This window comes from Talpa europaea, assembly GCF_964194135.1.
Source record: "Talpa europaea genome assembly, chromosome: 9".
Lineage (NCBI taxonomy): Eukaryota > Metazoa > Chordata > Mammalia > Eulipotyphla > Talpidae > Talpa > Talpa europaea.
In genome coordinates, this window is record NC_140076.1 from 69,173,064 (window position 1) to 69,185,841 (window position 12,778).

Sequence of the window (12,778 nt, forward strand, 5' to 3'; positions counted from 1 at the left end):
ACACGTGAGGAGAAGAAGGAAGCCACAACCAGAAACCGCCCTCCTGCCGCGGTGAGGACCCTCTTGGAAGGCCCCAGGCCAGCCCCGTGCTACTCCCAGCCTCCCCGTCCAGGTCCCACACACACACCCCTCTTTTCTCCTGCCTGGAAGTCTGGGATCCATGGCTTGGCTGAGACCCAGGCCCCCACCTCCCTCACAGTCACAGGCTAGGCCAACCCACATACCAGAGTCCCCAACAGACTTGCAAGGCTTGGCTTCCTTCAAGCTTGGCAGGGAGCAGAGCTCCTGGGGACACACTCCCCTGGGTGGGCTCCTGCCCTGAACCCCCAACCCAGACCTCCTGTGTCCAGTACATCTGAATTGTCTTTGATTATGTTGCTTTCTCAACCAAAGGCCACTGTGCAATTTGAGGTAAAGAGATCTCTTTCCCTTTCTCTCAAGCAGATGCCAGGGTATGGCTGGTAGCACTGTGCAGACACACAGAATGCAGACCTTGACCCAGAAATGTTCTGTGGCAAGATCAGAAGTCACCCCATAGCTGCAGCTCCACCCATTCTTCGGTGGGGTTGGGGATGGCTGGGCAGATACCCCAGGAGAGAGCACCACCATGTTCCCCTCAATTGCCCTCATTCCCCATCAAGTAGGTTAGCAGTTAGGGAACAAAGCCTGAAAAGCCCTCAAACCCAAATCTGCTGATGCTATTAAGGCCCAAAGTTAACAAAACCAAGCTTTGGAGTCCTGTCTAAGAGCATAATTCATTATTTGTTAAACAAAATGATTGATTACTAGAAGCAAATCTGTAAGAAGGAGAACCTAAGTCCCAGCTTGACCTCAGAGGGCCCCCCCTCCACTCCTCACCCAACTCTCCACCTCCCCACACACTCAACTCACCCACCCAGGGTCTCCCCACATGGCCATGGCATTCACACGCCTACTTACACCCCACATGCTCCCGGGCCAGCAGGGGCCCCTCCTCCTTCCTCCCCATCCCTCCCCAAGGCTGGCATCTGCTCACATTTACCAGGTTGGTGCAGACAGCAGTGCCCAGGAACTGCTCCCAGGAGCCAGGCTGCTCTGTGACCTGCAGGGAGGAGGGCACAGCCTTTCACATCAAACACCGGGCAGGGCAAGGTCTGGGTGTCCCCATCAATCCACTACCCTCCCGGAGTTTGTGGAATTCAAGGGCATCTTTTGCTGAGCCCCTGCCTGAAGCTGGGACATTGTGGACAAACTTGGCCCTCATTCATAGCAGCAGGAAGAAGAGGAGGTGGTAGGACAGAAGGGGGAGGAGAGAGGGAGAGAGAAATAGGAGCTTAAATTTAGTGCTGTTCTTCCCAAGCTGAGTTGCCTGGGCGGTATGTGAGGTCCTCCCATCCCCCCTCCCAAAAGACTGGAGCTGTCCATCCCTAGACCCATCCATCCGGGAGACAGAAAAGCACCTAGTTTAGAATTTTCTGGAGGTGTCCCACCACTAAGCCCAGAGTCCAGAGGAAAGTGGTCTTATTTCTACCCCTGGGTATACATGGCTCCTTCTTAGATACCCCAGGACTTGGTGTTCCTCAAAGTTCACTGGTGCCCAGGTCCCCTCTACAATACACAGACCTTGTGAGGGAACCTTGGTGCTCATCCCTTACCCCAGCCCCACAGAACTCACACATCCGGGGCCCTAGAGAACAGGAGAGAAAAGGGGCGGCAGGCAGTACCTAGAACAGATGGATCAAGCCCAGCTATAGTGACCTCAGCTGGAGGTGACACCCCCACCTTCTGTGAGAACTCACTGGAGGACAGGAGTGAGTGATAGGAAAATCTGGAGACCCACGGTGGGAGCTGGAGAAACTTGTGGAGAGGGGCCTGGGCAGGGGTCAGGGAAAGACACGTTAGAGAAATTAAGAGAGAAAACAGCCTCCCGGGCTGGCTGCTAGCTGGACTGCCTCGCCTCCCGCAATGCAGCCCTAATTGAATTTCTCTGTTAACAATGGAAACACCTCGGCAGTCCAGCTCTCTCCCTCTTTCTGATAAGCCAGTGACCCGAGGGAAATTGAGGTCAGGAGGAGGAGAAATTGGAAACAAACAGTCTTTTCTCACTCCTGGGGACACTGGTTTTGGCTGGGGCCCCCAAGGAGCTGGAGGAGAGCTGACAACTCCCCTCTGTGTCCTCAGAGGCGCAGATCCTCCCCTGAACGGCCTCATCCCAGGTCCTGGTGTGGCCCAGGGCAGGAGACTGAAAGCATCCATCTCCTTGAGAGGGGTCCCCCCATGCAGATTAACCCAATCAGGGGTAGAGCAGGCCCCAGACACCCATCTCAGCCAGCTTCCTCTCTGTGGGTCTCCCTCTCTCCACCACTATAGTCTCTCCCTGTGGCAGGAGCACCCCGGCCCACCCTAAGGTGACTGCAGAGTACCCAGAGTGCTCTTTGGATCCAGACAGCCCGGGTGCCTATGACAAGCTGCTCCTCTCTGGGCCTCTATTTCCCCATCCATCAACTGGGAGCAATACGATCTAGGGGTATAACTTGAGGAAGCAGGGATGCTGTGGTGTGGAAAACCCTTGCTAAGCCCTAGGGGTCTATTATCATGCTCCATAACTGCAGTAATTATATTGTTAATAGCTGTTATTATATTATCACAGCCAGAATCTACCTGCTAACCCCCACGGAGGTGAGCCAGATCCTTCTTCACCCATTTTTACCCACAAAGCCCCCAAAGCGGGCCTGTCTGCCCACCCCCTCTGCCCGAGTGGTGGGAGGCCAGCCCTTACCCAAGCTTCCCCATGCTGTTGTCTCTGAACAACAGGAACCCCCTTTGGAGATATTTCTTTAAGTGACTCCAGGGAGACAAGACTTAGATAACAAAGTGTAATGAATGGAAGTTCTGAGGCCTCCTGGCCTTCAGGAGCTATCAGCTCCTGGGACCCTTCTATGCTCCCTCTGGGCTGATGGGCGCACCCAGTCTCCTGTCCAGCAGAGGGAGTGCAAGGACCTCACACACACACACACACACACACACACACCCTGGTTGCACACATGGACCCCGTGAGAGGCCCAGCATGGCCCCAGTACGCTCTCTCCCACCAGGGCTGCCAGCCATGGAGGTCCGCATCAACGTCTCGAGGCAGCAGGTGGAGAAGGTGTTTGGGCTGGAGGAGTACTGGTGCCAGTGCGTGGCCTGGAGCTCCTCGGGCACCACTAAGAGTCAGAAGGCCTACATCCGCATCGCCTGTGAGTCCAGGGCCCGGGTCTCGGGTGGGGGGTGGCCCAAGCGTGTCACCCGGGAAGATCCCATCAGAAAGCCTCAGGTCCTGTTTTGATGGGTGGAGGAAGAGCCTGTGCATGCTGCCTAGTCACCTGTAGGTCCCCTGGGCACGTGGTACTTCTTCACCTCTTCCTGCCGTGTGCTTTGGCCCCTGTGGGACTGGGAAACAGGCCCAGCCAGGCGGAGCTGACTTGAGGCTCTTGGGCTGGAGGACATGCTTGTTCTTCTCCCAGATTTGCGCAAGAATTTCGAGCTGGAGCCATTGGCCAAAGAAGTATCCCTGGAGCAGGGCATCGTGCTGCCCTGTCGCCCACCAGAGGGCATTCCCCCTGCTGAGGTGAGAGGGGCTCCCCTCCACAGGTGGGCAGGGCTCCCAGGTCTCCTTTCCACCTGCCCAACCCCCCAGACTGAGCCCCTCCCCACTAGGGGTCACTCGCTCCATCAGGCAGCAGAGGCATGCCTCTCCCCCAGGTGGAGTGGCTCCGGAATGAGGACCTGGTGGACCCAGCCCTGGACCCCAATGTGTACATCACCCGGGAGCACAGCCTGGTGGTGCGACAGGCCCGCCTGGCCGACACAGCCAACTACACCTGTGTGGCCAAGAACATCGTGGCACGTCGCCGCAGTGCCTCGGCCGCTGTCATCGTCTACGGTGGGCATCCACGATGGCGGGCAGAGGGCCTCCAGCCTGGGAGAGGCCCTAGAGGGGCTGGCAGAAAGCAGTGAGGTGTGGCTGGCAGGGTGAGAGAGCCATGGCGACAGAGCCAGGCGGACAGACAGTGGCCTGACCAGGAAGGAAAGGGAGAGGGCTGGCTGTGGCTGTGGGGGGCCAAGGGGCGTGTCTGAGGGGGTGGGGCAGTTGGGGTCATATGTGGCCAGACCGTGGCCTGGCTTACTAGAAGGCTGTGGGAAGGGGGAGATGAGGGTCCAGGATGGGAGTCTAGGAAAGGCAACAACACACCCTGTGCTCTGTGCCCTGGCCCCCCACGGTAGGAAGTAGTTTCATGGGCACCCCCAGAAACAGGCAGAGGGAGGGTGCAGGAGTGGCCTTTATGAAAGGCCATGGGTCTGTGCCAGAGGAGCATGGGAACTGCAGTTAGGGCTGGCGGCCCCGAGTGTCCACAGCACCCACTGGGAGAAGGGGCTGTGAAGTGGGTGCTGCTGGGCCCTAGGGCAGTGGGCACAAGCATGGCCTCCCCTGGGGGGCTTCTCTTCCGGCACAGCCCCAGCCAGCCCGTTTCCAGCTCAAGCCCCCCTGCCCTCCTGCCCTGGTCCCTGGGCCAGCGTGTCCGAGGAAGCCCCCGCTCCCTGACCCCAGTCCTTCTCTGTCCGGCCAGTGAACGGTGGGTGGTCGACGTGGACCGAGTGGTCCGTCTGCAGCGCCAGCTGTGGGCGCGGCTGGCAGAAACGGAGCCGGAGCTGCACCAACCCGGCACCTCTCAACGGGGGCGCCTTCTGTGAGGGGCAGAATGTCCAGAAAACAGCCTGCGCCACCCTGTGCCCAGGTACCAGTGGCCACCACCTCCCGCATCGCTCCTCACCACACCATCTCCGTGTCCTGGCTTCATCTCGCCCACCAGCCTGCCCCCCATGGCTCCATCCCACCTGCCCACACGCAGAGCCAGGCTCAGTCCAAGGCCAGGATGGGGTTCAGTGTGATCGGAGGCAGGACTTGTTCTTGGTCCCGCCTGAGTCACAGAGTCTGAGGTGTAGTCGGGACAGATGCAGTCAGTGCAGGACAGGGCCCAGCCCAGGGGCTGCAGAGCCACTTGTGCTGGGACTCATAGGGTCCTCTGTGACTAAGCGCTCTCACTGCCCCAGGGCCAGGACGGCCCCTCTGGCGTGGGTAGAGCCAAGCAGGTCCGGCCTCATTGTGCCTCCCGCCATTAGCATGCGTCATCCAGACCAGCTGGACACCCAAGGACATGGAGACCTGTCAACTGGGCCCTGGCCCCAGCGTTGTATCGGGTCCAGATGTCCAGCAGGGCCGCATCAGCGGTCCAGACGTCCAGCAGGGCCACATCAGCAGTCCACCAGGGCTGGCTTCCCAGCTGACCAACTGTCTGTTTTGTGTCTAGTGGATGGCAGCTGGAGCCCATGGAGCAAGTGGTCAGCCTGTGGGCTTGACTGCACTCATTGGCGAAGTCGGGAGTGCTCAGACCCAGCACCCCGAAATGGAGGCGAGGAATGCCAGGGCGCTGACCTGGACACCCGCAATTGTACCAGTGACCTTTGTGTGCACAGTGAGTCCTTTCTTTCCTGGGAGTCCACTTTGCTTCACCAGGATTGGCCCTGCCCAGTCCAGGGAGGTGGTGGCCAAGGAAATAACCAACCCTTGCAAAACAGCACCTCAAGAACCGCCCCCACCCCGCCCTGCCGGATCTCCAACACACACGCCCACACACTCCCCAATAGCAGCCACACTTCCCCTGAGAGAAACACATTTAAACCTTTACCAGGCACACCCATTCCCCAGGAAATCAACTCCCAAACACCACCCCTGCAGATTTACCTCCGCAGGGACCCCACGTACACAGCAAGTCCTATCGGGACTCCAGACTTGTGAGGCCTGTTAATTACAAGGCCATAACTAACAATTAAAGATCTCCGTTGGATTTTTTTCTTTAGAACACACCCTCCCCCATTCTTTCAATTAAAAACCTAATTATCTGTGTCAATTCCTTTCTGATGGACATTTCTTCCATTATGCAAAGCCCTTCTCAAATCAATATAGTTTCCTCCAGGAAGTCAATCACCCCCTACAGACCTTTCCCAGGCCTCAGGGAGGCAGCCAAGGAGAAGAGGCCTTGAACCCCAGCACCTGGACCAGTGCCCAGATTGTCAGCCCTCCTGCCCCCAAGAAAGCAGATGTTCTGTTTTGAGGATCCAAGGAGCTCACCCTAGCCCCAGCTGCCCTGAGCCCCAGAAAAGCAGGTTTAGCCCACACCAAGCCTCCCTGGGAAGTGGCTCTTAGCATCCTCCATTATTTGGCAGCAACCTCAATCTGAATCGAGCCCTCAATTCTCAGAGTGACCTGGCAAGGTGGTAGCAGATGCAGGGCTTGGATGCACATGGACTGGCTCCGTGCTCCTCATCACCTGCATCAACCGCCCCAAGTGCCGATGCCCAAGGAATGGAGGCCTCACCCTTCTGGGTATAGACTGCTGACCTCTCCTTCCCGGCCTCCCATACCTTTCCCCTCCCAAGGCCACACTCTCTCCCGCAGCTGCTTCCGGCCCCGAGGACGTGGCCCTCTACGTGGGCCTCATTGCCGTAGCCGTGTGCCTGCTCCTGCTGCTGCTTGTCCTTATCCTCGTTTATTGCCGAAAGAAGGAGGGACTGGACTCGGACGTGGCTGACTCGTCCATCCTCACCTCAGGCTTCCAGCCAGTTAGCATCAAGCCTAGCAAAGCAGGTGAAGGGCCCCTTATCCCCAGCACTCGTGCGCAAGCCCCATGCCAAGGATGGTCCTGATGGGGCCACCCCTAGTCCCACTCCCTGAGTCTGTCTCTATCCTTGCAGACAATCCCCATCTGCTCACCATCCAACCAGACCTCAGCACCACCACCACTACCTACCAGGGCAGTCTGTGTCCCCGGCAGGATGGACCCAGTTCCAAGTTCCAGCTCACCAACGGGCATCTGCTCAGCCCACTGGGTGGTGGCCGCCACACACTGCACCACAGCTCACCCACCTCTGAGGCTGAGGACTTTGTCTCCCGACTTTCCACCCAGAACTACTTCCGCTCCCTGCCCCGCGGTTCCAGCAACATGGCCTACGGGACCTTCAACTTCCTCGGGGGCCGGCTGATGATCCCTAATACAGGTGGGAAGGACCCCAGAATGCCCTGGGGAGCTCTGAGAGGCAAGCCCAGAGAACAAGACAGCCCCGATGACCCTTCTATGCTTCTCAGCCGCAGCCCAAGTCACTGAGCCAGACCAGCAAGGAAGGGGGATGGAGTTAGGAGAATGCAGTGGTGACTGGCATGAGGTTGTGATCTCTTCTACTGGGACTACTGCCCACTCATTTACTCAGCCAGCTTGCATGGGCCAGCCCTTGGGCCCAAAGGGAGAGAGCATGTGGCCACCCCAATGACCTGGTAGAGCAGTGAAGAGAAAGCAGGTAGAGTAGCCCCTTATGCCTAAATAAGGGACCCCTCCACCTACCACCTCACAGAAACACATGTGTCTGGGTTGCCAAGAGAATGGGAGTCACCTTGGCCTCCTGCTCTTCTTCACTTGCCCACTCACACCCTGATGAAGAATCCACAGGCCCTTTTTGTGCTCATTTTTCCTGGAAGTACCTCAGCCTCTAGTGTGGCTGCCCACTCCCACCATGAAATTCTCTATTCCCTCAGTTTAGAGGATCCTGAGCGCCCTTGACTTTTTGCCCCTCCAGCTGCCCCTGGTGTCTGCTCCCTAAGTGTAGGTATTTCTCAGGGCTCCCTCATGGCCCCTCCCGAGCCAGTCATCTCACCCACTTCATGGCGTTAGCCCGTGACTGTGCAGCTCCCTCCCACTGCTCCATCCCCAGCTACAGCTCTCCTGGGCAACAGAGCTGCACACCCAGCTGCCTCCTGGGCAGCTCCATCTGGATGTCTCACAGCACCTCAGATTCCTCGTGCCTAAAACAGCACCGTCTCCCACCCTCCCCCAGAACCTCTTGCTTCCCTCTTTCCCTCCTCAGGGACAGTACTGTCTCTCGAACCAGAAACTGGGGTCACCTTGACCTGCTCATCTTCACTGGCCCGCTCACCTCCACGCCAACTCGGACAATACCAATCCCATCATTCTTCCTCCTCAGTGGTCCTGCAGCCTCCTGCTCCTCATCTTCCCCGAGGCCTGAGCCACTGTCCACCTCCCACTTGGTTCATGGGTCCCAGCATTCATCCAGGAAGCCATACGTGATCATGTACCACAGCCCCCAACAAAGCCTGCAGGACCTGTCCCTGCCAACTGTGGAGGCCTCTCCCCTCCCACAAACCTTCACTGGCACATGGAGGCCACAATGGGCTCCCAGCACCACAGACACACTGTGCTGCACTGTGGCCCCATTCATCAACCCATCTGCTATTTCTCCTTGGGTTTGACCGGCAGCTCTGTGCCTCATGCCCCTCCGCGTGGTGATATCGTGCCCCTATCCCCATTGGCTGCTGGAATGATGTCAGATGGCTGATACCAAGCCCTTAGAAAGGGGCGCAGTAGATACTCAGTGACCATCAGCCCTTTATTCCTCAGGCAGGGTGAGTGACCTGCTTGCATCTGGTGCCCAGCACCCTTGGCTTCCGCCCACTTGCCTCTCCCATTGGCTGAGCACTTCGTGAGCGCAGGGCCTGTGGTTTCCCTGCCTGTCTGAGAATGGGCATTAGCTTTCATTGAATGAGTATGCAAGTGAGTGTGCCTGTCACACTTAGATCTCGGGGACTGTCACCAACACTGGCAGCCAGCACCAGGAGGCAGCGCGGGCTAGCGAAGGAAACAGCAACCATAAATGTGCCATCAGTGGCTTCAGTTCCAGGAAGCAGTGGCACTCCACCTGGCCACCAAAGTTGCCCACCCCAGAGAGTGTGTGCACTTTCAGAGTTGGTAGGATGGAGTCATTGAACTTCTTCCCCCTCCCCACTATGTAGGGACTCCCAGTACTAAAAATGCAGGAAGATGGGACAGGATCACCCCCATATCGGATCCTGCCCACTGCCCCTCCCCTTGAATCACTCCCTTCCTCAGCAGGCACTTTTGATGCTGCCCCTACAAGACAGTTGGATGATTCTGCTAGACAGGGTGATTCGTGTGCCCTGGCTCCCAGACTGGGGGGACAAGAGGGGCAAGCTCCATCTGCAGGGGACCACTTGCCCTTCAGGAACCAAAATCACCCAGAGGTGACCAGGAACGACAGAGAGGGTGGGAGGACAGAGTACCCAGGCAGAGCATGCCTAGGGCAGTAGTTCCAGAATTGGCAGGATGTGAGACATGGGCTGGACTGAAGATGCTGCTGCAAAGGCCATTGGGGCCAGAGGCAAAGGGCTTTACATACCAGGCCAGGGAACCAAACCTTCCCTGAAGGCAAGGAACGTTTTGAGCTGAGAGGGCCCTGGTGATGGGGAAGGTAGGTACAGACCTGGCATCTTGGGTTCTGGAGATTCTGAGCCAAAGCTAACTGGGCATGCTTTCCCCCCTGTGCTCCTCAGTTACTCTTGGGCCACCCTGACAGAGGAGACACCTCGGCCCCCACCCCAGGCTGGGGTCAGTCCCCAAAGAGAAGCTCCTGGAGGGGCTGTCGAATTGGTGTTTGGTATCTCTGCAGCCCTGGTAAACCTCTCCTTCTGCTCTTTCCCAGGCATCAGCCTCCTCATCCCTCCAGATGCCATCCCCCGAGGAAAGATCTACGAGATCTATCTCACGCTGCACAAGCCAGAGGACGTGAGGTGTGGGTATAGGCCCCGCCGCTGGGCCGGGTAGATCCTGTTCGCTGCTTCAGTCTCTATGATGGCCCTGTCAACCCACCCTGGGGGTTGGTTGGTGGGGAGGGGAGGGGTGCGCTGCTCTGCCCAGAGCCCCACTCCAGGATGGCCCGCTGACGCCTTTCCCTCCCCACCCATATTTCCCCACTTGAGGTTGCCCCTAGCTGGCTGTCAGACCCTGCTGAGTCCCATCGTTAGCTGCGGGCCCCCTGGAGTTCTGCTCACCAGGCCTGTCATCCTGGCCATGGACCACTGTGGGGAGCCCAGCCCCGACAGCTGGAGCCTGCGCCTCAAAAAGCAGTCCTGCGAGGGCAGCTGGGAGGTGAGTTCAAGCCCACCCACCCCAGCTTGGGCTCAGCTGGAACTAGGCAACCCATCCCTGAGTCTCTGGCTGCTCCTGGAAGCTGCAGTGGGCCTTGAGCTGACCCATGGGCCCTGCCTGTAGGACGTGCTGCACCTGGGCGAGGAGGCACCCTCTCACCTCTACTACTGCCAGCTGGATGCCGGCGCCTGCTATGTCTTCACCGAGCAGCTAGGCCGCTTTGCCCTGGTGGGTGAGGCCCTCAGCGTGGCCGCAGCAAAGCGCCTCAAACTGCTTCTGTTTGCCCCCTTGGCCTGCACCTCCCTGGAGTACAACATCCGCGTCTACTGCCTGCATGACACCCATGACGCGCTCAAGGTACCACCGCCCATCCCTGCCACAGGGGGCCTACAGGCTCCTGCCCTGGGGTGGGCAGGGGGTGGGGGTAGAGGCGGGGTGCAGTGGGGAGGGGCTGCCTGGTCCCCAGGCTCTACTGACCACCATGGTGCTGCAGGAGGTGGTGCAGCTGGAGAAGCAGCTGGGAGGACAGCTGATCCAGGAGCCTCGCACACTGCACTTCAAGGACAGTTACCACAACCTGCGCCTGTCCATCCATGATGTGCCCAGCTCCCTGTGGAAGAGCAAGCTCCTCGTCAGCTACCAGGTAAGAGTGTTCAAGGTGCCTGGGGCTGGGCATATCTGGAGCTGGGCACGCCTAAACCTGCCTCTCCATCCCTCCCAGGAGATCCCCTTTTATCACATCTGGAATGGCACGCAGCAGTACCTGCACTGTACCTTCACCTTGGAGCGCGTCAGCCCCAGCACCAGTGACCTGGCCTGCAAGGTGTGGGTGTGGCAGGTGGAGGGCGACGGGCAGAGCTTCAACATCAACTTCAACATCACCAAGGTGGGCAGGAGAGGCATCAGCAGTGCTGTAATGTGCTCCACCCTATCACCCTGCTCTGTCACCCAGCCCACCTGCTCCTAGAAACCACTTGGCAGCTTACTGGAGTCTCCAGGGAAGGAGGTGTAGATGCAAACACAGACAGTTGGGGACAGACGCAATCAGACTTGGGGGACAGCATTGAAGGGGAATGTGGGAGCAGTGGGAAAGGGAAAGAAGGCAGCCCAGGTACCCTTGGGGGCTTTCTGAGAAGGAAGTTTGTACTAGGCCTCTAAGGATGAGTAAGAGGCAGGCAGGCAACAGATAGGGAAAGGGTATGTCTGGCAATGGGAACTGAGAGGGAGAACAAAGGCCACTAGTGAGAGGAGAGCTGTGAGTCCTGAGAGGTGAGCAGAGGATAGGCAGGTGACTAGGGGGTGGGAGAATGAGGCGCTGGGTTCCCCTGCTCACTGGCTGTGTGACTTTGGGCAGGTCTCTGCACCACTGAGCCTTGGGTCCCTCTGAGCTCCATTGAGTGCCCATGCCCCCCACCTGTTCTGGGGTGATCTGGGTCACCCCCAGTGGGAGGCACCCATGGACCTGGGCTGGAAGTTCTAAGAGGCACCTCTACCCTTCCCTTCCCCCAGGACACGAGATTTGCTGAGTTGCTGGCTCCAGAGAGTGAAGGGGGGGTCCCAGCCCTAGTGGGCCCCAGTGCCTTCAAGATCCCCTTCCTCATTCGGCAGAAGATCATTACCAGCCTGGACCCACCCTGCAGCCGGAGTGCCGACTGGCGGACTCTGGCGCAGAAACTCCACCTGGACAGGTGGGTGGGAGATGGGTGAGGAGGAGCTGCAAAAGTCATCTGCTGTCCAGCCTGGGTGGGTGGGGTGGACAGGATGCCCTGTGAGGCCTGTGCCTCACCCACCAGCAATTGGGGCATCTGGGGTACCAGGGTGGAGGGGTTTCCCTGCCCTCGGGTAAGCACAGGGGTGGAGGGGACAGCCTGAGTTGCGGGCAGGCTGGTGACAAGCTCCTCTACTTCCTTTGCAGCCATCTCAGCTTCTTTGCCTCCAAGCCCAGTCCCACAGCCATGATCCTCAACCTATGGGAGGCGCGGCACTTCCCCAATGGCAACCTCAGTCAGCTGGCTGCAGCAGTGGCCGGACTGGGCCAGCCAGACGCTGGCCTCTTCACAGTATCCGAGGCCGAATGCTGAGGCCGGCCAGGCCCACAACGTCTACACTTCACCAGCTTTGGCACCCGCCAGGGACAGGCAGAAGCCAGATGGGGCCCTTTCCCCACACCGGGAGAGCTGCGTGAACAGGCCCCTGCCTGACGGACACTGTCCCTTAACACTGGTCCTTCAGGCCCGGCCTTCACTCCCACCCCACCATGGCCTGCCTGGCCAGGCTGGGACTGCCGCCTGCTCTGACTCTGCTCCGGCCCCCGGGGCCCAGGGTGGACAGTGCCTCAGCCTCAGCTGGGCCCAGCCTGTCTGTGTGTGTGTCTGTGCGTGTGATGCTACCTCTCCTCTTGCCCCTGGCCCGGGGGCCGCATACACACGGGCATGCACGCACACCCTGGGCTTGGGACATGGCCCTCAGAGCTCCTGTCTGAGCTGGACCTTATGCAAACATTTCTGTGCCTGCCGGGAGGGGGCACGTCTGAGAGGCCCGGCTCCAAGCCTGCAGGACCAAGGGGCCACAGCCGACAGGGGGAGGCCCCTGGATTCAGGCACATGACCACCACACGGGTATGTGCCCACGCATGTCTCGTGTGCTCATCTTACACGCATCCCCTCCACACACACGCATCTCATGCTGTACACCGGAGGCTGCTCACGTCTCTCATGCCTGGTGTCGGTCTACATCTGCCTCTC

At 58.9% G+C, this 12,778-nt stretch overlaps 1 protein-coding gene across 2 annotated transcripts in view; it reads left to right on the forward strand.

The window, feature by feature from the left end:
• The window catches only part of UNC5A (unc-5 netrin receptor A), a gene marked incomplete at both ends in the record, with an annotated part of 59,790 nt that extends 47,675 nt beyond the window's left edge, over positions 1 to 12,115 (forward strand). The window contains 14 exons of one of the 2 annotated variants that reach the window (XM_084243192.1): positions 3,075 to 3,218; positions 3,486 to 3,589; positions 3,724 to 3,904; positions 4,590 to 4,757; positions 5,331 to 5,495; positions 6,479 to 6,667; positions 6,775 to 7,077; positions 9,589 to 9,676; positions 9,866 to 10,034; positions 10,158 to 10,391; positions 10,528 to 10,677; positions 10,756 to 10,920; positions 11,544 to 11,722; positions 11,950 to 12,115. In XM_084243192.1, the coding sequence (XP_084099318.1) occupies positions 3,075 to 3,218; positions 3,486 to 3,589; positions 3,724 to 3,904; positions 4,590 to 4,757; positions 5,331 to 5,495; positions 6,479 to 6,667; positions 6,775 to 7,077; positions 9,589 to 9,676; positions 9,866 to 10,034; positions 10,158 to 10,391; positions 10,528 to 10,677; positions 10,756 to 10,920; positions 11,544 to 11,722; positions 11,950 to 12,115 (2,405 nt within the window). The remainder of the gene's footprint in view (positions 1 to 3,074; positions 3,219 to 3,485; positions 3,590 to 3,723; positions 3,905 to 4,589; positions 4,758 to 5,330; positions 5,496 to 6,478; positions 6,668 to 6,774; positions 7,078 to 9,588; positions 9,677 to 9,865; positions 10,035 to 10,157; positions 10,392 to 10,527; positions 10,678 to 10,755; positions 10,921 to 11,543; positions 11,723 to 11,949) is intronic. The other variant, XM_084243193.1, reaches the window with a different exon arrangement.
• Between the last annotated feature and the right edge of the window lie 663 nt (positions 12,116 to 12,778).